The 22,601-nt window shown below is 45.2% G+C and overlaps 1 protein-coding gene across 2 annotated transcripts; it reads right to left on the minus strand.

Annotated features, from left to right (window-relative positions):
• Positions 1-3,045: 3,045 nt before the first annotated feature.
• LOC109745235 (transcription factor TGA2) lies at positions 3,046-11,810 on the minus strand. Of its 2 annotated transcripts, none has more exons than XM_020304374.4 (11): positions 11,450-11,810; positions 9,775-9,881; positions 8,397-8,449; positions 8,033-8,275; positions 7,827-7,871; positions 7,628-7,687; positions 7,345-7,422; positions 7,169-7,253; positions 6,789-7,063; positions 4,324-4,569; positions 3,046-3,580 (listed from the first exon to the last, which is right to left on the minus strand). In XM_020304374.4, exons 1-11 carry the CDS (start codon positions 11,626-11,628, stop codon positions 3,395-3,397), a joined length of 1,557 nt encoding a protein of 518 aa, XP_020159963.1. In that variant the 5' UTR covers positions 11,629-11,810; the 3' UTR covers positions 3,046-3,394. The 2 variants fall into 2 exon arrangements, with proteins under 2 accessions (XP_020159963.1, XP_020159964.1); XM_020304375.4 differs by having other exon boundaries at positions 6,789-7,060; positions 11,450-11,807.
• Between the last annotated feature and the right edge of the window lie 10,791 nt (positions 11,811-22,601).

The raw sequence follows: 22,601 nt of genomic DNA on the forward strand, positions 1-22,601 counted from the left end.
GGTTAGGACGGGGACGGGAAGGCACTAAGTAAACCACACCTACACATGCAAACTAAGAAGTAAATTTGAGCTCAAATTGCATATAAATCAAATAAACTCCCACATATAAATACTCTCAAATTGAAACCCACAAATCAATATACTTATAGAGCATTGCAAGAGCTAATCTAGCAATGAGAGATGAAAGAACAAAGTTGCTAACCTTTGTGAACACTTGGATGGATGGGGTGCCTTCAAATCTTGACAATTTTTTGCAAAAATGGAGGATGAGCTCGAGCAAGAGGGAAAGAACATAGATGAGAGGAAAGGGGAAGAGCAGAGAGCTCGGCCTCGACGAAGGGTTTATATAGGAGCGTCTTTAGTCCCGGTTGGTTATACAAACCGGGACTAAAGGTGCACCTGTAGTCCTGGTTTGTGACACGAACAGGGACTAATGTGCTCGTGGGCCTCCAGCCTGACACAAGTCTGCCATCACCCATTTAGTCCCGGTTCGTGTCACGAACTGGTACTAGAGGTTCAACACGAACCGGGACTAATGATTCCTGCCCCCTAGCCGTTGGAACCGACACTAATGGTCACATTAGTACCGAGCCGTTTACAAACCGGGACTAATGTGTCTCACGTAAAGTAGTTTTTCTACTAGTGTTAGTAGTTTATCACACCACGCCAGGTTATGATGCTCCAGCGCAGACGGATATCGTGACACATGCAAGCTGCTGAGTTTATCACCCCATGCAGGTACTGACCCTCCGGTCCGGTTCATTGCGTCAATCGTTGTATGATCGTACCCGCTCGAGTCATAGGATCTTGATATTGGGTCAATCTTTTCTATGCATTTGTTAACAGTTGATCAATAATACAGGGTGAAGCGACTGGTCTATGTGTTTGGTATTTCATTATCCAACTTCTCTAGACTTTTGTGGGAACAATGGATACCCATTTAAGCTGACTTTAGATTCCCTATGGGATAACCTTCCATTGTTCCGGACACTTCGAGAGTATATGGTATCGATGGATTCGTCTTTATGACAAGGAAATCGTTTGTGCGCGGTGCGCCGGTCTCGTACCACCCTGGCCTGGCGTGCCCACAAAGCGGCCCCTCCGCCTGAGATGCGTGTATACGATGGGTCCCACGCGGACCGGCCCTATCCTACCTTATCTTCTCCACCGCTTCATCCCCAACCTCCAGTCTTTGTCTTCAACGATGTGTTTTTCCTCCCTAGCGCTGCCACAAACCACCACAAAGCTCACTCATCAGCGGCGGGGCCCTCGTGTGGGAAGACCTCCCCGCCATACTGGAACCCACAAGGCGGAGCAAGCGGCGTGCTGCAACTATGGTGAAAATTGTTGGATCCTGCTGATGAAAAACTGGAACCACGGTCACGAGGCGTTGCGACAGGGAGACCACCTCCAAGCCATGGATTTTTTGCTGGAGCTACGGGGCAAGGTTGCTGCAACCAGCTGCATGGTATGCAGGAACCGGCAGGGTATTTTGCTGCATCCGGTGTCATTTTTTGCCGGAAACCAATGCCTCTTTTTTTCCTACTACCGGCTTTGTGTTTTGCTGGAACCAACACCTTTTTTCAATAGCATCGTTTTTTATCCAGTGACGGCTGTGTTGCGACGGACTGGCGACCCCGTGCCGGTGGCGATTTTGTTTGCTGCAACTGTCCTCGGATTTTGCTACTACCGGCGAATGATTTTGCTACATACAACATGGCGGAGCTGCGATCCCCGATGGCGGCAGCCGTTTTTGTTGCAATCGTTGTTGGATTTGCTACTGCGTAGAATGTTTTTTACTACATCCATTCAAAGGCATTTACTGGTGGCCGGCATGGAGCTCCAACTGAAATTGACTAGCGGGGGAAGTTCTCCGGTGAGCAGCGGAGGGGCAGCAAGGCGTTGGGGTGCGAGCGGCCGGCGTCCGGTGCCCTCACGGAGCTGCACATGGAGGCGGAGTCACGTGGGGCAGCAGCGGGGGGGTGGGGGGGGGGGGGGCTCGGGAGTAAGAGGACGAGTCAACGAGGAGGGCCAAATCGGGGGTATACTTCTTGAACGGATGTGGTGCGCCAAATCAAACGGCTGCGCGGCGACCGGCCCAAATTTGGGCCGGCGCGCCGGTGCAGAGTACTGCCCTTATGACAATGTGTTCACGCGCTAATCTCAGCCTCTTGTATGGTCCAGTACAGCTAGGCTTGTATACCTTATACATCGGGTCTTGACACATACGTTGACTAAACGGGCACCTCCTTTGCTCGATGGATGACTAACGTTGTCTTGCAAACAAACGAATTGCCAAGAAGGCGGCTTTCATCCAGCCACCCTCCATAAATAGTGCCGTATCGGGATCATGAACCAGTAAAATCGCAACATGCTTTCGCCCAAGTTTATACATAAAGGCAAACACAAACCTAATACAAGGTGACCAGAAAATCATGTACTCTCTTCGTCCGAAAAAGCTTGTCCCGAGCTTTTCGGACGGAAGGAATAAGAGAGAGAGAGAGAGAGAGAGAGAGAGAGCGCGCGCGCGCGCGAAGCACATGTGTCCTACCGGAAGCCGCCAATTCGATGTCGAGCATGAGCACAGTCGCACCCCAACAAGAAGCACTCGAGATTACTGACAAGAGAGAAACCACGTCTCCTTGGAAAAGCACCGGACATCATCGCACCGCACACATGAAGATGTCAACGGAGAGTGCCCACCTCCCTCTTGCTCCGGACCGAGTAGCATCCATCCTGCTTGCGAACAACAAGGACCGAGAAAGGTGACAAACAGATCACGTGTAAAAGGTAGGAGGCAAACTAGACTGTCCCACGTTAGAGCTGAACAAGCTTTGAGCCAGGGTCCAAGCTTGCCCGATGATGCCGACGGTGCGGCCGGAAGGTACCCGAGCTCCATGATGGCGCCCTCACAAATGTGAGGACGCTAAGGTCGTCGTCGAGAGCGAAACGGTCGCGACACCCACGGGCATCGCTCGTGGAGCTTTTCACTCGAAATCTCCCTCGTGCCACACCTAGAATGAACCAGTAAACGCTGGATCTATATGATGGAGAGTCGAATCACATTCATCCGGAGGCAAGACAAGCTAATCAGTTCAGGTCGATCAGCCAGGAGTACATGAGTCGATGGACCATACTATCTAGCTGCTACTACTAATAAATCCAAATCCAAGACACAACGGTAGGACATTCTTTGTTAGAGGGTTATCATTCAGATACGGTCCCTTGTCTCCCCCTCTGCACTGCTAATATAAGCTTGCACGGTCACCGCGCGCTGCCTTCAACTTTCTCAGAGACATGCATGCCGGCGCATGCATGCATGCATATGCATAGGATGAGCGAGATGCACGCACGCACGCAGGCACGCATGGTGGTGGATCGATAAGATTGAGAGCTAGGTGTGAGGGCCGGCCTCCAGCTGCTGGTCCTGGGGCGCCATCCTGTTGCGGTTGACCCAGAAGGAGCTGAGCACGCGGAGGCGGTGGAAGTAGTCGGAGACGGCGAGCAGCGACCGCGCCATCTGCCGCGCCGTCAGCACCTGGTGCAGCCGGTGGAGCATCTGCTGCCTCAGCTTCTCCGCCTGCATCCATCCCATGAAACAACGACGATCAGTGCCAGATCAAAGCATACACAAACGCACATGCATGCATATTGACGCTCTGCGATCGTCACGCCAGGATCAGCCAGCAGCAGTTGATTAATTACAGTATGTGTACATGCATGCGACGGCAGGTTGCCTTAATTAACAGTAAGCATATAATTCATATGATGCGGGTGGTTCTGTTTGTGGAATCCATGAGAGAGCAGGTGAAGGGCGGCCTAAAGCCCTAAACAATGCGTGCACCTACTATGCCCAACAAGGAAATCAGAGGTCGGTGAACAGATTAGCTAGATCCTACTACTGTTTGTTAGCCTTGAAAGATTGTATTGTTAATACGTACTAGTAGCTACTTATAGTTAACTAATCACGCGTGCCGATCGATCCTTGCTAGCTACCTCAGGTGTCCATTTTCGGGATGGCGACAGTCGCGTGCTTTTCTAAAGTTCAGAACCTAATCCATCCATATATACACATGCATCTAGACTGTCAGTGGTAGTAAGTATAATCTAGCTAGCCGCCTGCACGCTAACTAATTAATCTAATCAAACGCAGTCTCAATCGATCGATCGATCTAAATTAATTAGGTGAACCATCCGTTGTACCCTGTCAACTAATTAACCAACTCTACATATATTTGGCTCGATCGATGGATGGGTCGCAGCTCTAACAGAAACACTAGAGCGACATGAAATGCAAAGTAATGAAGAGTGATGGAAAGTGACCTGTCTGACGAAGCCTTCGAGGGTGGTGAGCTTGTGGACGGCGAGGCCCATCTGGCCCATGTAGTTGGAGACGTTGGGGGTGGAGCAGCAGGTGAGCGCGTCGGAGACGACGGTGTCGGAGAGCGCCTGGTAGAGGGTGTCCAGGCCCTGGCTCAGCGCCTCCTCCGTCTGCACCGCCGATTGCTGCAGCCCGTACACCGCCACGATCTGCTGCTCCGTCAGCGGGTCCACGTGCGAAAGCACCATCTGCCACCACCACCACCCAAATTAAATCAAGATAAGAGATCGACCAACATAAGAGAATGATTCAGTTACAGTTGTCAGATCGACATATGCATGGCATTTCCACAAACAGGAGGGAGGACAGAAGGAGACGCCATTTAATACTGCCCCAGAGTGCGTCGCAAAGCCATCGATCGTGCCCGCCGCACGCGCCGCGGAGACGGCGGGGCATGCCTGCCTGCGCGGCGCAGCGGGGATCGAGGGCCGGCTGGCTAAGCTCTTCAATGCGCGCGGCGGGAGGGAATCGCCCGGCCGGCCCGGATCCATGGCAGGTTCCCTCCCCCTTACCTAGGCCCCTAGCTGCTGAAAACGAGAGGATTCTTGCAGGCTCGCGTCACCCGGCGCCGAAATGCGCATGATGATGGACTACACAGGCAAGCCGAGTTCACCATACCGATCGAGTACCTACCGACTCCTCTCGCACGACTTGAATGCCGCGCGCGAGACATGCATGCATGGCTACCTATACCACCTACACCAACACGACCGAGTCTGAGACATGCGTGGATGGAGCGTTTGGCTTTGCTGTATCCATCCATGTCGCAAATCTTGTAAATGAACCTGGCTAGGAGTATAGGCTAAAACTCATAGAAAAATTCCTGGAAAAACTAAGTACGAGTAGTATGCATTTTTCCCTCGCCAAAGAAGAATTAGATTAACTCGTGAATCTCCACTGCAACTCTCCAATCACACTGTTATCTATTTATTCTAACGGTAAATCGCTCTAATATTTTGCAAAAAGTCTTAATTGCCCACATTTCAGACCATCTTTTTAAACTCAGTGATTTGCAGTTTTAAATAATCAGGTGGTGAAGTTCTGTAAAATTTTGTAACAATTGAGAATGAGCAAAGCCATCCGAGTAGAAGAACATGGACAAACATCTGCACTGCCTTTCTTCCAAGTAAGAGTACATGCATGATTCCCGCAAAAAAAAAAAAAGAGGTACGAGTACATGATTTTCCTACGAAGCGTGTATCGAAACCTCTACTATATACTTGACCACTAATTAATAATACTAGATGGCATTGCCACAGAAATCTTGTTAAAAATAATTGTATTAATAGGTGCTGGAAAAAATTAAAACAAATGCAAAAGTGTTCTGGATTCACATTGAATTAACAGAATATCATTTTCTGTATTAAAAAAAATGTGAACCATGAACTTCGAAATTATGCTCCAAGTATCTAACACATATACCATATATGGCAATATAAAAATTAACTCAAAAAATATAACTTATGAGTGACATGCATGGCTTGCTAATGTGGTGTGGTTAAGTAGAAAAAGTGTAACTTATGATTGCCATGTATATATATGTGCTGATGTGGGGGCATGCTTAGAAAAATTATGCGGTGGATTGCATGCAAACAAATGTAACTTACTATGATTTTTTATTGACATGCATAGATGCTGATGTGGCATGACTCCATGCATCCTTACAAAAATTTGGTAGAGGGTTGTAGCTATTTACGAGTATATAGGATGTTGTTTTCATTTTTCTTAATTTGTACAATTAGATTCATAACAAAAGAATATCTCAAATAGTTTTATATTTAATTTTTTATAATCATACAAGGATTAAATGATCAAAATAATGGCTCATTTGGTTCTAAGTTTAAATGGTCAGCATTCAAAGATGCTGTAATTCCTGACTTCCTATTCCACAAAAGTTCAAATCATTTGCCTTTTTTAGTTGAGCTGAAACCCTTTGCCATGTTACCTTAAATAGAAAGCAAAATATATCTCAATTGGGAAAAAAAGCGTACGATGGTTTTAGTGAACTATACTTCTTTTTTAAGGATTCAGTGAACTATACTTCTTTTTTAAGGAAGGGATTTGGTACAACTATACATGTTCAAAATAAACCTTTCTAGCTAGTGAACTCAATGAAAACTGAGGTAACTATGGGAGGATTTAACTATGGTGTGGTCTGGAATAAAGTAATTTTGGTTCCTGAAAATTTCTGATATACATTTTTTCAGGTGTTCAGAAGGATATATATACCCACTTCAAATTTTTTTTATTTAAGTTTCCCCAAAAGGCAAGAAAATTCACCCCATAATGTTAGGCAAGAGTTGCGGCAACTGAGATCGAGAGGTGGTGACTGCGACCGACAGTAGATCTAGGGCTAGGGTTAATCCAATCTGAAGAAAGAAAACGCGCCATGTGAAGAGACGAGTACCTTGATGACCTCGGAGGGGCGGAAGCCGCCGAGCCAGAGGAAGCAGCGCTCGGCGGGGCTCCTCCAGACGCCGGAGATGAGGTGGAAGACGTCGCCCTTGATGACGGCGTCCTTGATGGCCAGCACCTCGTCGTGGTGCGCCAGGCAGCTCTCCACGTACATCTGCAGCTCCCCCTCCGGCAGGTGCTGCTGCAGCGCCGCCCGCAGCTCGTACATGAGCCGGTTGTGCTCCTCCTGCCACCGCGCGTACTCCACGTCGAACATCGCCGCCTCTGCTGGCCAATTGCTTCGAATTAGTAGCTAGTACCAGCGCGACGACATGCATCTGAAATTCTGAATTGCTCAAGGACGGGGATGGAGATGGATGAATGGGTGGGTACCTGAGCTGAGGCCATCGATGCCGCCGAGACCTTTTCCGGCGATGCCTTGCTCGGCGAGGAGGCTGCTGCCGGGGTAGAGCACTCCCTGTACGCACATACACACATGAATAATGTGCATACCCAGACTGGATCGAGAATGAGGAGAGAGCGGCTTTGATTTTCTTGCAGATACGTACCTGAGCTCTTGCGCTGTGGAGTTCTTGCTCGATCTGAGCCAGCCTGATCCTGCTGGACTCGAGCTGCTGGATGTAAGCCTGTTGCATTGCATCAAATAGGGAAATGATAACAGTTAATCAATTGTTCATTGTGTACAAAATGAGGCCGCCATTGATCGTAGAGAGAAGAATGTCAACCAATTAAGGTTTGTTTTTCATGTAGCATAGCATACGTATTTTGCCTTTTCTGCCACTCGTTTTCTTGCCATTTGGGTGTTATAAAACTGTTGCTTGGCTCACTCACCTTCTTCCTCAGCCTGCTCTTCCTCGCCGCCTCCCTGTTCTGGGCTAGCCTCCTTAGCGTCTGCATTTCGTCAATTGCCAGAAATTGAGTTGCATGTCCAACACAACTACAGAAAGAAACACTAGCAGCACTACTGCCTATATATGCTTGATTTTTCATAAGCACACTTGGCAATCAAACAAGTTTAGTTGGTTGTTACTTTTGGGTCGCGTTCGCCGGTGGATAAGCCCCTCTTGTGCTCCTTCTGCAACCACGCCAAAAGAGATCAATAACATATATCGTCAGTCAATATGACACGGGGCCGGCAGCTGAATTAACAACAAATCTGGCTAGCTAGAGACAGTTGGGTTAGTTAATTACGTGAGCTGAACTGGTAGGTAGCTGCTCTCCCACGGTCAGACTCACCTTTGTCAGCGGCTTGACATCCTTGTTGTTGCTGACCCCTGCGGACTCGGCGGTGGCGAAGGCGGGTTGTTGCTGCTGGTGCTGCAGGTGGAGGTGGTGCTCCTGCTGCTGCCTCCTGCTCCCCGCCGCCAACTCCTCCATGGCCGCGGCGGCTGCCTGCTGCTGGTGGTGGTGGTGATGGTGGTCCGGCGACGGCATCTTCGACCCCACGGGCGCTGGCGACAGGACTAGACCAAGCTCCCCCTGCACGCCAATCACATCACAACCACAAGGATATTAAACAAGGGGCCAAACATCAACAACAAAACCAATCATGAGCAGGTAATAGGATGTGAGATCGATGCAGTTGTGGCGTAGTACGTACCTTTGGTGATGGCTCCACATGCATCGGCTGGGAGGGGAAGATGTTGAGGGTCTCTGCATCCATGAACAAGCAGCGAGGGGGCAAATGAGTGAGCAACGGCCTGAGCTGATGGAAGGAACCGAGCTTGCTAGCTAGCTAGAGGTTGATGCACATATACAGGAGCTCGCTCGCCCGCCACTGGAGCTGTGGAGGTTGCTGTCGTACGTTCTCGTGCGGACAGGAACAAAATAATCATGGCAGGCGCGTACAGCGGCAGCGAGATCGCTGGCGCTCTGGCGGTACGAGCTGGTGGTCTGGACTGGCCGTCCTGGCGCGCGACACACGAGAAAGCTGGGCTGGGCACTGGGGTACGGGGAGATACGGGGCAGTGGAGCGGGGCCGGGGCAGGAGGGATGCGCACAGCTTAGGCATGCATGCTCCTGTCCTGTCCTGCCTGCGCCTGCGCCCGAACCGGAGGAGAAGCGGGCCGGGGAGTGGATAGGGCTCGGATCGGGTCAAACAAACACCACAGATGCGGACGCACGCCATTGCAGGCGTAGTGGTGGTGGTGGTGGAGTCCGGAGGCGGAGATCATCCCCTCTGCGTGCATGTGTCCGCGCTCCGCTGCCGCGGGCACATGCGGCATGCAGCCCCGTCGCGGCCCGCGCTCGCCGCGAAATGATTGAGCGGCGTCTGTTACATGTCACACTCACGGTCCGACCGCCCAAACCGCAAAGGAGGAGAGAGAAAGGGGAGATGAGAGAGAGAGTTTTGTTGTGTTGCATGCGTTCCATGGACGACTTTGAGCAAGCAAGCAAAGCAAAGCATATGTGTTCTTGGAGGGACTCCACAGCACACCACATGGTCCTCGCCGATGGCAGGCCGGGCACTGCAGATTTGCAGAAGAGATCGATCCTGGTCAAAATGGGGTACCTGCCTGAGAATCTGCCGCAGGCCGGCCGGCCGGCCATACGATCGTTTTCCCTAAAACTCCGGAAAAGGATGCATGCGCCTTTCTGCATGCACCAGATCAGAGCTAATCGCTGGGCGGCATCTCTGTCTCTCTACAGTCTACACCCATCACATCTATTGATCTATATTCCTCTTCCTATATGCGCCAAAGTCCTTTCCTTTTGATGGAATATATGTAATGTATGTGTGATGTGCCAAAGTTGACACATCAGTTTCTGAGCCTTACCTACACCCCCCCCCCCCCCCCCCCCCTCCCCATTAACTACCGCTCCCGATTAAACGCACAATTAAGAAAGCGCCAATCAACTTTAACCGTCACTTCGTCATAACACTACACGAAAAACACCTGCATTTAACCCCTGCAAAACTGCCAAAAGAAACTGAAATTGACCCCGTTTTCTTGCAAGGATTTCATGCGTGCACTTACGGCGCTGCTCTTGCTGCGTGGAGGCGTGGCCGTGGTCGAGGTACATGAACAGTGCCTGGTCCAGCTCCCCCAGATGGTCATACGCGCCTGATGCCTCCTTGCTGCTCCTGCATGCATGAGACTAGTCACAATGGGTAGTAACTTAGACTAGTAACATGCATATGTTACTAGTCAATGTTACTACCTCCACAATGGGTAGTAACATATGTGTTGTGTCATGCAACACTTCATTTATTATGTTGTAGACTCATCTTTTCTTGATATATGTGATGTTACAGTAACTAGCTATGTTACCACATGCCTCTCTTTCTTCATTAATTACATGCCACATCATCTATTTTGCCTAGATAAGTGTGATGTTACCACCTATGTTACTCCCACTGTGGGTAGTCTGATTGTGTAACAAAAACTCATAAGAATGTATGACACTAATTATATGGGTGGTGAAAACAAAGAGGTGATCGATGAGCTGAAGCATGCATGCATGCACAGGGTTTGAGGAACCAGTAACCACACACACATCATCATGAAATCATGCGCGCGCGCTGCTGCCATGAGCTAGCCTATGAATGTGTGATGCTATTATTGTGGCCTGGTCCAACTCCAACCCCTCCTCCTCCCTGCTCTGCGCTCGCTGCAGGAGGAGTGGGAACAGGAGGGTGTTGTGGAATCTTCTCTAGCCTTGCAGCACTACCACTAGTAGGAGTAGTAGGCGGCATTTATTTGGCAGCCCAGGAAATATGCTTGCATGGCATGGCTAGCCCCGGAATTTCTTGTGTGCAAGATATGCTCATTGAAAAATATATGTAAAAGCATGCATGCATGGTACATACTACTGGATGTATGTACTGCTAGTGCATGTATAGAGTGTAGTACACAAGTTTGGCACTTACTATGTATAAATAATGTTTTGTCCTAATCAGTTAATTTATGGCAAGTGTTCTTGTTGTCATTCGGAAAACAATTAGTGCTAATTAGTGTACCTAATGTCCAAAGGGAAGACTAGTGAGTTGTTAATTTCCACAACAATTCAACTATCTGAACCGAATTAACAAGCCATGACAATTCAGCGATCCTCCTCCAATTATCAGAACACAACAATTCAACTATCTGCACCGAAGTATTAAGAAGAGAGGCGCCGATTTAAAACCGAAACTTGCTTCGCACATCGTCTAGAATTTTTCCTCCTCTCGGAGCAAAAGACAAAGAAATAAATAAGCGATAAAATTGTCAAAGTACTTGGATCTGTCATATCACAACCATATTCCTAATCTAAGAATCATCACTTGACTTTCCAAGTTTACATTGGCAAAGAAAGGCGGAGATCGACGGATGAACATGGATGAAAGAAATTCAGTAGAAGAAGGCAGGTTCCCTAGCCTTTCTATTAGCTAGTTCATGTTTATCAAGAAACAAAGATAGAAACCAATTAAGACAGGCAAGATCAAGTATACAAACCCGTTGCAAGAACCACGCAAATCGAGCAAATTAAGGAACAGCTGAAGAAATTTCGCCGAAAAAAGAAGGAAGAGTTGAAGAATCAGAGAAAACATGAAAAGCATAATAAAATCCAGTCGAATTCCCGGATCGATACGGATAGATCAAAGGCATGCGAGAACAAACAGGGAAGCAAATTAAAAAATTCAATTGGATTCAAGTGAATTGAGAACCGCACATGAAGCTCGCGGCGGCGGCGTGCATGGAGGAGGAGGAGGACGAGGAAGGAGGGGCATGGTGATGTTGATGGCTGCTCATCCCGAAGGTGATGTCCATCTCCAGCGGCTGTTGCTGTTGCTGTTGCTGATGCTGCTGGCTGATGATCTCCTGCTGTCCCTGGCCTTCGCTCATCATCATCTCGAGGGAGACAGACGCCGACGGCGGACGACACACACGCACACACAAGGAGGGGGCTACAGCTTCCTCTCTCTTTCTTTCTCTCTGCGCCTGCGTCTGCGTCTACGTATGTATATCTCCGGCCGGGCGAGACCTAAATACGGCTGGGTTTGACTCTAGGGGGGGCTAGCTGCCAAGGCACCACCTCTCTATCTATCTATCGACCTAGCAAGCTATCTTCTCCGCACCAGCAAACTACCCCGCAGCCGGCCGGGCGCCCGGCATGACCTCGGTCGATCTATCTATCTATCTCTCTATCCGGGGAGCCTAGCTCGTGATGGCGCCTTGGAGCCTAGCTAGCCGCTGCTTTGCCAACAAACTACTACTACCAGTTCTCCTCCCCCCTTCGCCTCTCTAATGACGCTCTTGTCTACATGTAGTATCTCCTTTTGCTTGCTTGTGTGTGTGTGTGGAACCGACTGACTGTAGGTCTATGGGTTCCAGAAGGGCTGAGGGGCCATTAATGGCGAAACAGACTTTCTGTTCGGCTCCATGCCCTCTTGCAACTAATGGCGCGCTTGCAAACACCCCGCTTTTCTCCCTCTCTTCCTCTCCCATCTTTGCTTTTGCTTTAACCCCCTTCGCTAGCTCTCTCTGGTCTCTCCGCGGGGAGGGGGGCAGGTGAAACACAACTGCACAATTGAGTTGCCACTTTTAGTTTTGTTTCTCTACTACACATTTTTGCGCCGAAATCGTTTCGTTTCCCCCATTTCGGTACATCGATCTCTCCGCGTGACATGTTACTATGGTGTAGCAAACTTTGTTGCTTTTTTCGACGACGCATATACTAACCCGAAATGAACACCTCTACTTAGAATTTAATCAATATTGTCAAGTTGCATAAATACCATAGATTTTTGGGAATTGGTTATATTTTATCAAACTTGGGTCCTGGGTTTAAAGAGAGCTTTGTGGGGCGACCTTCTTTTGTGAATGTGGGTGCTTCATCTTGGTCAATATGTGGCTATGTCAAAAATTACTTTTTTGTACGAAAAGAAAACGTCCAGACAATCGTAGGTTATATTGTTGCATGTCAACTTGCTTCAACTTCAGTATTTGTTACGATGCGATTAGGCGGGCGGTTGCCGGTACTATGTCCCAATATAGGTGGTGGTCAAGTTATAAACTGCACGCAACTTTTTAACGATGTGTTGTCAGTCCGTTTGATCGATTTGTCATATTTCGTGCAAGAGGTCATGGTCACTTTTAGGTTTTGCGCTTCACTAGGCGCAAAGGTCAAACATGTACTCAATTAAGTTTCTCGGAAAAATCCAATCTGCATATAGCAACTAGTAATTAAAGAATATCTTCCACACTCTAGATTTTCTCAATTGTTAGACGATGTGTTGTCAGTTCGGTTGATCGATCTGTCATATTTCGTGCAAGAGGTCATACTCACTATTGGATTTGCGCTTCACCTAGACACAAAGGTCAAACATGTATATCAATAAAGTATCTCTTGAATCTTTGCAATTAATCAGTACTCAACCAAGCGATCAATCGAGGATGCTGGCATATTATTACGAAATGAATACGACAAAGCTATTTACGATGCTAGATTGTTGTTTCTGAATTTTGGTCAAAGATAATATCATTTCCAGCAGTACATAATCATTATACAACCAAACGAGCGATCGAGGATGCTGGCATATTATTGCGAAATGAATACGACAAAGCTATTTACGATGCTAGATTGTTGTTTCTGAATTTTGGTCAATGATAATATCATTTCCAGCAGTACATAATCATTATACAACCGAGCGATCGGTCGAGGATGCTGCATATTATGGCGAAATGAGCACGACAAAGCTATTTACGATGCTAGATTGTTGGTTTTGAATTTTGGTCAAAGATAATATCATTTCCAGCAGTACATGATAAATTTTGTAATGAACTTAGGCCCCATGCATTGAGCTGCAATCGTGATGTTCACGCTTTATAAACTATGTAACTTTGTAGATGATGTATATTTGATTGATTTGTTGTTTTGAGCAAGGCTTCATATTATAGCTTTTGGTTTGCCCCTCATATTTGATTGGTTTGTGTATATGATACAATATCGTTTTGAATCACTAGAATTAAATACAAGGATTATGCACTTGAGAGAAAACGGGCGAGGATGGGGATATTTTACTGTTCTAGCGTTACAAGATGCAGAGACCAAGTGAAAGCCTCTATTTTGTAAGGAAAAAAATGCGACAGAAAAAGGGAAAAATGTTGCCCGAAAGGTTTGTCAGAATGACACAACTATATATCTGGTGTTATGTCCCAACACATGTGGTGATGACATTATAAACCACACGACATTTTAAATGGTGTGTTGTCAGTCTATTTAGTTTATTTGTCATATTTCATGCAAGAGTTCATAATAACTTTTGTGTTTTGCGTGGCACCTTGACACAAAGGTCAAAAGCATATACCAATGAAGTTTCTCAGAAAAAAAATCTGCATGTCAATTAGGAATTAAAAATATCTTGTATACTCCATATTTCTAGATTGTTTGAGGTTCACATGACAATAAACAAAAGTGTGTTCGTTGCATTCTCAAACTTCTTTTGTATCTATACAATTAAAGATAATCGGTGCATAACCAAGCAATCGGGCTATGATGCGGGCATATTACTGGGAAACAACATGGCAAAGCTATTTATGATGCTAGATTGCTCATTCTGATTATATTATGGATGAAGGTAATTTCGGTTCTAGCATTACACGATAAATTGTTGTAGTAAAATTATGCCCCATGCATATAGTACGCCGCAATTGCGGTTTTTGCAAGAGTAATATTGGGAGCTAAGCAATTGCCAAAGTATTTATGACATAATTGTGGAAGTATGCCCTAGAGGCAATAATATTGTATTATTATATTTCTGGGTTCATAATTAAGAGTTTATATTCTATGCTATAACTATTATGATCCTGGAACATGCGATTCAGTGAAAAACTCATATGCACATGTAGAACGGTAAACGGTAAAAACTAAGATTCCCAGTCTCGCCTCTAAGGCTGGCTCAAGTAATGTTGTTGGTGATCACGTTTTCCGGATCTTAAGATATCGTGAAGTGTAACAATACACTAGTAGAAAAAGGCCCATTTGTCCCGGTTCTAGAAGCCCATTTGTCCCGGTTTCGAAACCGGGACTAAAGGGTCGGTACTAAAGCCCATTACATTTAGTCCCGGTTCGCCTACGAACCGGGACAGATGGGGCTCCACGTGGCCGTTGCGGCTTGCCCAGGCAGGAGGACCTTTTGTCCCGGTTAGTAGCACCAACCGGGACCAAAAAGCATCCATGCATCAGCAGTTCAGGGCTGGGGTTTTTGTTTTTTCTTAAAGGGGGGGGGGGGTTGGGGGTTTTGTAGGGTTAATTTAGGGGTTTCATATATTGTGTTAGCTAGCTAATAGAGAGAAGTGTCCTCTCTTATCTCCGGTGCTCGGTCGATGCTACGTACTATACGTATAGAGAGGACTCGACACGCTAGCTAGTAAGCAAATGAAGGAAACCATTAACTACAGAAGATCGTCATGAACATTACAGAGAAAAGTGATCGACCTCTCCTTCTTCGAGAGATTGGTCGAACAACAAGTTTTCCTATATCTATCCGACGCTACTGGCTACATATATACAATATAAGATCTCTTACAATCCCCTAACATCTGAACTCAAGTTCCACATGGTATTCTCTGGCTTTATTGATGACGCGGTCAAAAAAGAATCCCGCCAATTCCTCTTGAATTGCTCGTATGCGATCTTGTGGTAGGAGTTCATTCCGCATATGCCACATCTAATTTGAAAAAGGGGGTCCATACATATATATGAATGAAACTCAACACAAATGATGGTAATAAAATGAAATTGTGAATATTATTGCTTACGCACTTCAAATTGTCTTTTAGAGTAGCCCTGCTTATTCTTGGTCATCGCGTTGTAAATGAACTCGCAAACGTAGTATCCACAGTAATCATTCTCGGGTTCCTGCCACAAGCACTTTATGAGAAATAGAGGTCAATCAAACTGATAATGAAGCATTATAAATGGTATTGATGAAAGTAGCTAGAATCAACGGGAGATGCGCGGAACTAGCTAGCTAGTAGTACTTACTTTCGGGTGTGTAAATCGCAGCTCCCCCGGCAGTCCCGGAGCTTATGCGGTGAACTTTTTCCAAACAATGCAGACAAAGAAAACAATTACTTGATATCAGAAAATGAACAAGGTTGCTGATATGGTGCGATAATGATCGATTGAACTTACTTCTCGAGCATTTTAGTCATGGCCGCATACTCCTCGGGATCTTTTCGTCTCGAGTCTAAGACGGTTACTAGTCCCTGCTCAAGCTTAATCTCTAGGAGAATAAAATGGAAGCTGCGCGCGCATGCATAACTCATCAATTACATTACTATAACCTCGAGTAATAAGGGAAACGAATATGCACAAGACAGTAACACTCACTTGAAGTTGTAAGGAAAGAGTATTTTATCTTTGTTTTTGGTTTTGAAGCAACGATCGTAGCAAGTTGGCCTCGTTTTGTGTGGCATCATATTTAACCGTCCATTCATCTATGATATTTGTGTTAATGAACCCAATATCATAGAATTCTGCTTTTCTGCATTCGACGATCTTCAATCTACATAATATGGTGAGGATAATTATATATACATGCAATGAAAGAGCTGAGCTATATATAGAGACTTAATTACAGAAGTAGTACTTACAGACAGTAGCAAGTGACGATTGTTTTATTGAGGGTCTTTTGATTGAAAAACTGGAAGAACTCCTCTATTGGAACAGACAACAGATCAACTCCAACGAGGTCGTGCTCCTCTTTAACTCTTAGTGTTGGGAACGTAGTATTTCAAAAAAAAATCCTACGATCACGCAAGATCTATCTAGGAGAAGCATAGCAACGAGCGGGGAGAGTGTGTCCACGTACCCTCGTAGACCGAAAGCGGGAGCGTTTAGTAATGCGGTTGATGTAGTCGAACGTCTTCGTCATCCAACCGATCCAAGTATCGAACGCATGACACCTCCGTGATTTGCACACGTTCAGCTCGGTGACGTCCCTCGAACTCTTGATCCAGTTGAGGCCGAGGGAGAGTTTCATCAGCACGACGGCGTGGTGATGGTGATGATGAAGTTACCGGCGCAGGGCTTCGCCTAAGCACTATGATGATATGATTGAGGTGTGTAACTATGAAGGGGGGCACCGCACACGGCTAAGACAAATCTTGGAGTGCCTTTGGGGTGCCGACGTAGGAGGGGCGCGCCTATAGGGGGGTCCAACTAGGATTCCCAATCCTAGTTGGAGTCCCCTTCCTTTTCCAAGAGGGGAGATATGGAGAAGGAAAGAGAGGGGGGCGCCGCCCCTCCCTAGTCCAATTCGGACTTGCCATGGGGGGCGCGCGGCCAACCCTTGAGGTCCCTTTCTCCTTTCCCGTATGGCCCATTGAGGCCCACTACTTCCCCCGGCGAATTCCTGTAACTCTCCGGTACTCCGAACAATACCCGAACCACTCAGAACCTTTCCGATGTCCGAATATAGCCTTCCAATATATCGATCTTTACGTCTCGACCATTTCGAGACTCCTCGTCATGTCCGTGATCTCATCCGGGACTCCGAACAAACTTAGGTCATCAAATCACATAACTCATAATACAAATCATCATCGAACGTTAAGCGTGCGGACCCTACGGGTTCGAGAACTATGTAGACATGACTGAGACACATCTCCGGTCAATAACCAATAGCGAACCTGGATACTCATATTGGCTCCTACATATTCTACGAAGATCTTTATCGGTCAAACCGCATAACAACATACGTTGTTCCCTTTGTCATCGGTATGTTACTTGCCCGAGATTCGATCGTCGGTATCATCATACCTAGTTCAATCTCGTTACCGGCAAGTCTCTTTACTCGTTCTGTAATGCATCATCCCGCAACTAACTCATTAGTCACATTGCTTGCAAGGCTTATAGTGATGTGCATTACCGAGAGGGCCTAGAGATACCTCTCCGACAATCGGAGTGACAAATCCTAATCTCAATCTATGCCAACTCAACAAACACCATCGGACACACCTGTAGAGCATCTTTATAATCACCCAGTTACGTTGTGACGTTTGATATCACACTAAGTGTTCCTCCGGTATTCGGGAGTTGCATAATCTCATAGTCATAGGAACATGTATAAGTCATGAAGAAAGCAATAGCAATAAACTAAACGATCATTATGCTAAGCTAACGGATGGGTCTTGTCCATCACATCATTCTCTAATGATGTGATCCCGTTCATCAAATGACAACACATGTCTATGGCTAGGAAACTTAACCATCTTTGATTAACGAACTAGTCTAGTAGAGGCATACTAGGGACACTCTGTTTGTCTATGTATTCACAAATGTACTAAGTTTCCTGTTAATACAATTCTAGCATGAATAATAAACATTTATCATGATACAAGGAAATATAAATAACAACTTTATTATTTCCTCTAGGGCATATTTCCTTCAGTCTCCCCCTTGCACTAGAGTCAATAATCTAGTTCACATCGCCATGTGATTTAACACCAATAGTTCACATCACCATGTGATTAGTTCACATCGCATGTGACTAATACCCAAAAGGGTTTTACTAGAGTCAATAATCTAGTTCACATTGCTATGTGATTAACACCCAAAGAGTACTAAGGTGTGATCATGTTTTGCTTGTGAGAGAAGCTTAGTCAATGGGTCTGTCACTTTCAGAGCCGTATGTATTTTGCAAATTTCTGTGTCTACAATGCTCTGCATGGAGCTACTCTAGCTAATTGCTCCCACTTTCAATATGTATCTAGATCGAGACTTAGAGTCATCCAGATCGGTGTTAAAGCTTGCATCGACGTAACTCTTTACGACGAACTCTTTGTCACCTCCATAACCGAGAAACATTTCCTTATTCCACTAAGGATAATTTTGACCGCTGTTCAATGATCCACTCCTGGATCACTATTGTACCCTCTTGCCAAACTCATGGTGAGGTACACAATAGGTCTGGTACACAGCATAGCATACTTTATATAACCTATGACTGCGGCATAGGGAATTACTTTTCATTCTATTTCTATTTTCTGCCGTGGTCGTGTTTTAAGTCTTTACTCAACTTCACACCTTGCAACACAGGCAAGAACTCCTTCTTTGACTGTTCCATTTTGAACTGCTTCAAAAAGTTGTTAAGGTATGTGCTTTGTGAAGTCCAATTAAGCGTCTTGATCTATCTCTATAGATCTTGATGCCCAATATATAAGCAGATTCACCGAGGTCTTTCATTGAAAAACTCCTTTCAAACACTCCTTTATGCCTTCCAGAAAAATTCTACATTATTTCCGATCAACAATATGTCATTCACATATACTTATCAGAAATGTTGTAGTGCTCCCACTCACTTTCTTGTAAATACAGGTATCTCAAAAAGTCTGTATAAACCATATGCTTTGATCACACTATCAAAGCATATATTCCAACTCCGAGATGCTTGCACCAGTCCATAAATGGATCGCTGGAGCTTACACACTTTGTTAGCACCTTTTGGATCGACAAAACCTTCTGGTTGCATCATATACAACTCTTCTTTAAGATATCCATTAAGGAATGCAGTTTTGACATCCATTTGCCAAATTTCATAATCATAAAATGCGGCAATTGCTAACATAATTCGGACGGACTTAAGCATCGCTATGGGTGAGGAGGTCTCATCGTAGTCAACTCCTTGAACTTGTCGAAAACATTTCACAACAAGTCAAGCTTTGTAGACAGTAATATTACCGTCAACGCCAGTCTTCTTCTTGAGGATCCATTTATTCTCTATGGCTTGCCGATCATCGGGCAAGTCAACCAAAGTCCACACTTTGTTCTCATACATGGATCCCATCTCAGATTTTTAGGGACTCAAGCCATTTCGCGGAATCTGGGCTCATCATCGCTTCCTCATAGTTCATAGGTTCGTCATGGTCAAGTAACATGACCTCCAGAACAGGATTAATGTACCACCCTGGTGCGGATCTTACTCTGGTTGACCTACGAGGTTCGGTAGTAACTTGATCAGAAGTTTCATGATCATCGTCATTAGCTTCCTCACTAATTGGTGTAGGAATCACTAGAACTGATTTCTGTGATGAATTACTTTCCAATAAGGGAGCAGGTACAATTACCTCATCAAGTTCTACTTTCCTCCCACTCACTTCTTTCGAGAGAAACTCCTTCTGTAGAAAGGATCCATTCTTAGCAACAGATAACTTGCCTTCGGATCTGTGATAGAAGGTGTACCCATCAGTTTCTTTGGGTATCCTATGAAGACGCATTTCTCCGATTTGGGTTCGAGCTTCTCATGTTGAAACTTTTTCACATAAGCATCGCCACCCCAAACTTTAAGAAACGACAGCTTAGGTTTCTTACCAAACCACAATTTATATGGTGTCGTCTCAACGGATTTTGATGGTGCCCTATTTAACGTGAATGCATCTATCTCTAATGCATAGCCCCAAAACGATAGTGGTAATTCGGTAAGAGACATCATAGATTGCACCATATCTAATAAAGTACGGTTATGACGTTCGGACACACCATTACACTGTGGTGTTCTAGGTGGCATGAGTTGCGAAACTATTCCACATTGTTTCAAATGAAGACCAAACTCGTAACTCAAATATTCGTCTCCACGATCAGATCGTAGAAACTTTATTTTCTTGTTACGATGATTTTCCACTTCGCTCTGAAATTCTTTGAACTTTTCAAATGTTTCAGACTTATGTTTCATCAATTAGATATACCCATATCTACTCAAATCATCTGTGAAGGTTAGAAAATAATGATACCCGCCGCGAGCCTCAACACTCATCGGACCGCATACATCAGTATGTATTATTTTCAACAAGTCTATTGCTCGCTCCATTGTTCCGGAGAACGGTGTCTTATTCATCTTTCCCATGAGGCACGGTTCGCAAGCATCAAGTGATTCCAAAAGCCCATCAACATGGAGTTTTTTCATGCGCTTTACACCAATATGACCTAAACGACAGTGCCACAAATATGTTGCACTATCATTATCAACTTTGCGTCTTTTGGCATCAATATTATGAATATGTGTGTTATTACGATCGAGATTCAATAAACCATTTATATTAAGTGTATGACCATAGAAGGTTTTATTCATGTAAACAGAACAACAATTATTCTTTGACTTAAATGAATAACCGTATTGCAATAAACATGATCCAATCATATTCATGCTCAACGCAAACACCAAATAACATTTATTTTGGTCCAACACTAATCTCGAAGGTAGAGGGAGTGTGTGATGGTGATCTTATCAACCTTGGAATCATTTCCAACACACATCGTCACTTCGCCCATAACTAGTCTGTGTTCATTCTGCAACTCCTGTTTTTAGTTACTACTCTTAGCAACTAAACCAGTATCAAATACTGAGGGGTTGCTATAAACACTAGTAAAGTACACATCAATAACATGTATATCAAATATACTTTTGTTCACTTTGCCATCCTTCTTATCTGCCAAGTATCTAGGGCAGTTCCACCTCCAGTGACCATTTCCTTTGCAGTAGAAGCACTCAGTTCCAGACTTGGGTCTAGCTTTGGGCTTCTTCATGGGAGCAGCAACTTGCTTGCTATTCTTCTTTGAAGTTACTCTTTCCTTCCCTTTACCCTCTTCTTGAAACTAGTGGTCGTGTTAACCATCAACACTTGATGCTAAATCTTGATTTCTACCTTCGCCGATTTCAGCATCGTGAAGAGCATGGGAATTACTTTCGTCATCCCTTGCATATTATAGTTCATCACTAAGTTCTAGTAACTTGGTGATAGTGACTAGAGAAATTTGTCAATTACTATCTTATCTGGAAGATTAACTCCCACTTGATTCAAGCAATTGTAGTACCCAGACAATCTGAGCACATGCTCACTGGTTGAGCTATTCTCCTCCATCTTGTAGGAAAAGTACCGTCAGAGGTCCCATACCTCTTGACACGGGCATGAGTATGAAATACCAATTTCTACTCTTAGAACATCTTATATGCTCCGTGGCGTTCAAAACATTTTTGAAGTCCCGGTTCTAAGCCGTAAAGCATGGTGCACTAAACTATTAAGTAGTCATCATACCAAACTTTGTCAAACGTTCATAACGTGTGCATCTGCTCCTGCAATAGGTCTGTCACTTAGCGGTGCATCAAGGACATAATTCTTCTGTGCAGCAATGAGGATAATCCTCAGATCACGGACCAACTCTGCATCATTGCTACTATCATCTTTCAACTTATTTTCTCTAAGAACATATTAAAATAAACTGGAAGTTACATCGCAAGCTATTAATCTACAACATAGATATGAAAATACTATCAGGACTAAGTTCATGATAAATTAAAGTTGAATTAATTGTATTACTTAAGAACTCCCACTTAGATAGACATCCCTCGAGACATCTAAATGATCACGTGATCCATATCAACTAAACCATGTCCAATCATCACATGAGATGGAGTAGCTTTCAATGGTGAACATCACTATGATGATCATATCTACTATATGATTCACGCTCGACCTTTCGGTCTCAGTGTTTCGAGGCCATATCTGCATATGCTAGGCTCGTCAAGTTTAACCCGAGTATTCTGCGTGTGCAAAACTGGCTTGCACCCGTTGTATGTGAACGTAGAGCTTATCACACCCGATCATCACGTGGTGTCTCGGCACGACAAACTGTCGCAACGGTGCATACTCAGGGAGAACACTTGTACCTTGAAATTAGTGAGATATCATCTTATAATGCTACCGCCATACTAAGCAAAATAAGATGCATAAAGGACAAACATCACATGCAATCAAAATAAGTGATATGATATAGCCATCATCATCTTGTGCCTTTGATCTCCATCTCCAAAGCACCGTCA

This window comes from Aegilops tauschii, chromosome 5, assembly GCF_002575655.3.
Source record: "Aegilops tauschii subsp. strangulata cultivar AL8/78 chromosome 5, Aet v6.0, whole genome shotgun sequence".
Lineage (NCBI taxonomy): Eukaryota > Viridiplantae > Streptophyta > Magnoliopsida > Poales > Poaceae > Aegilops > Aegilops tauschii.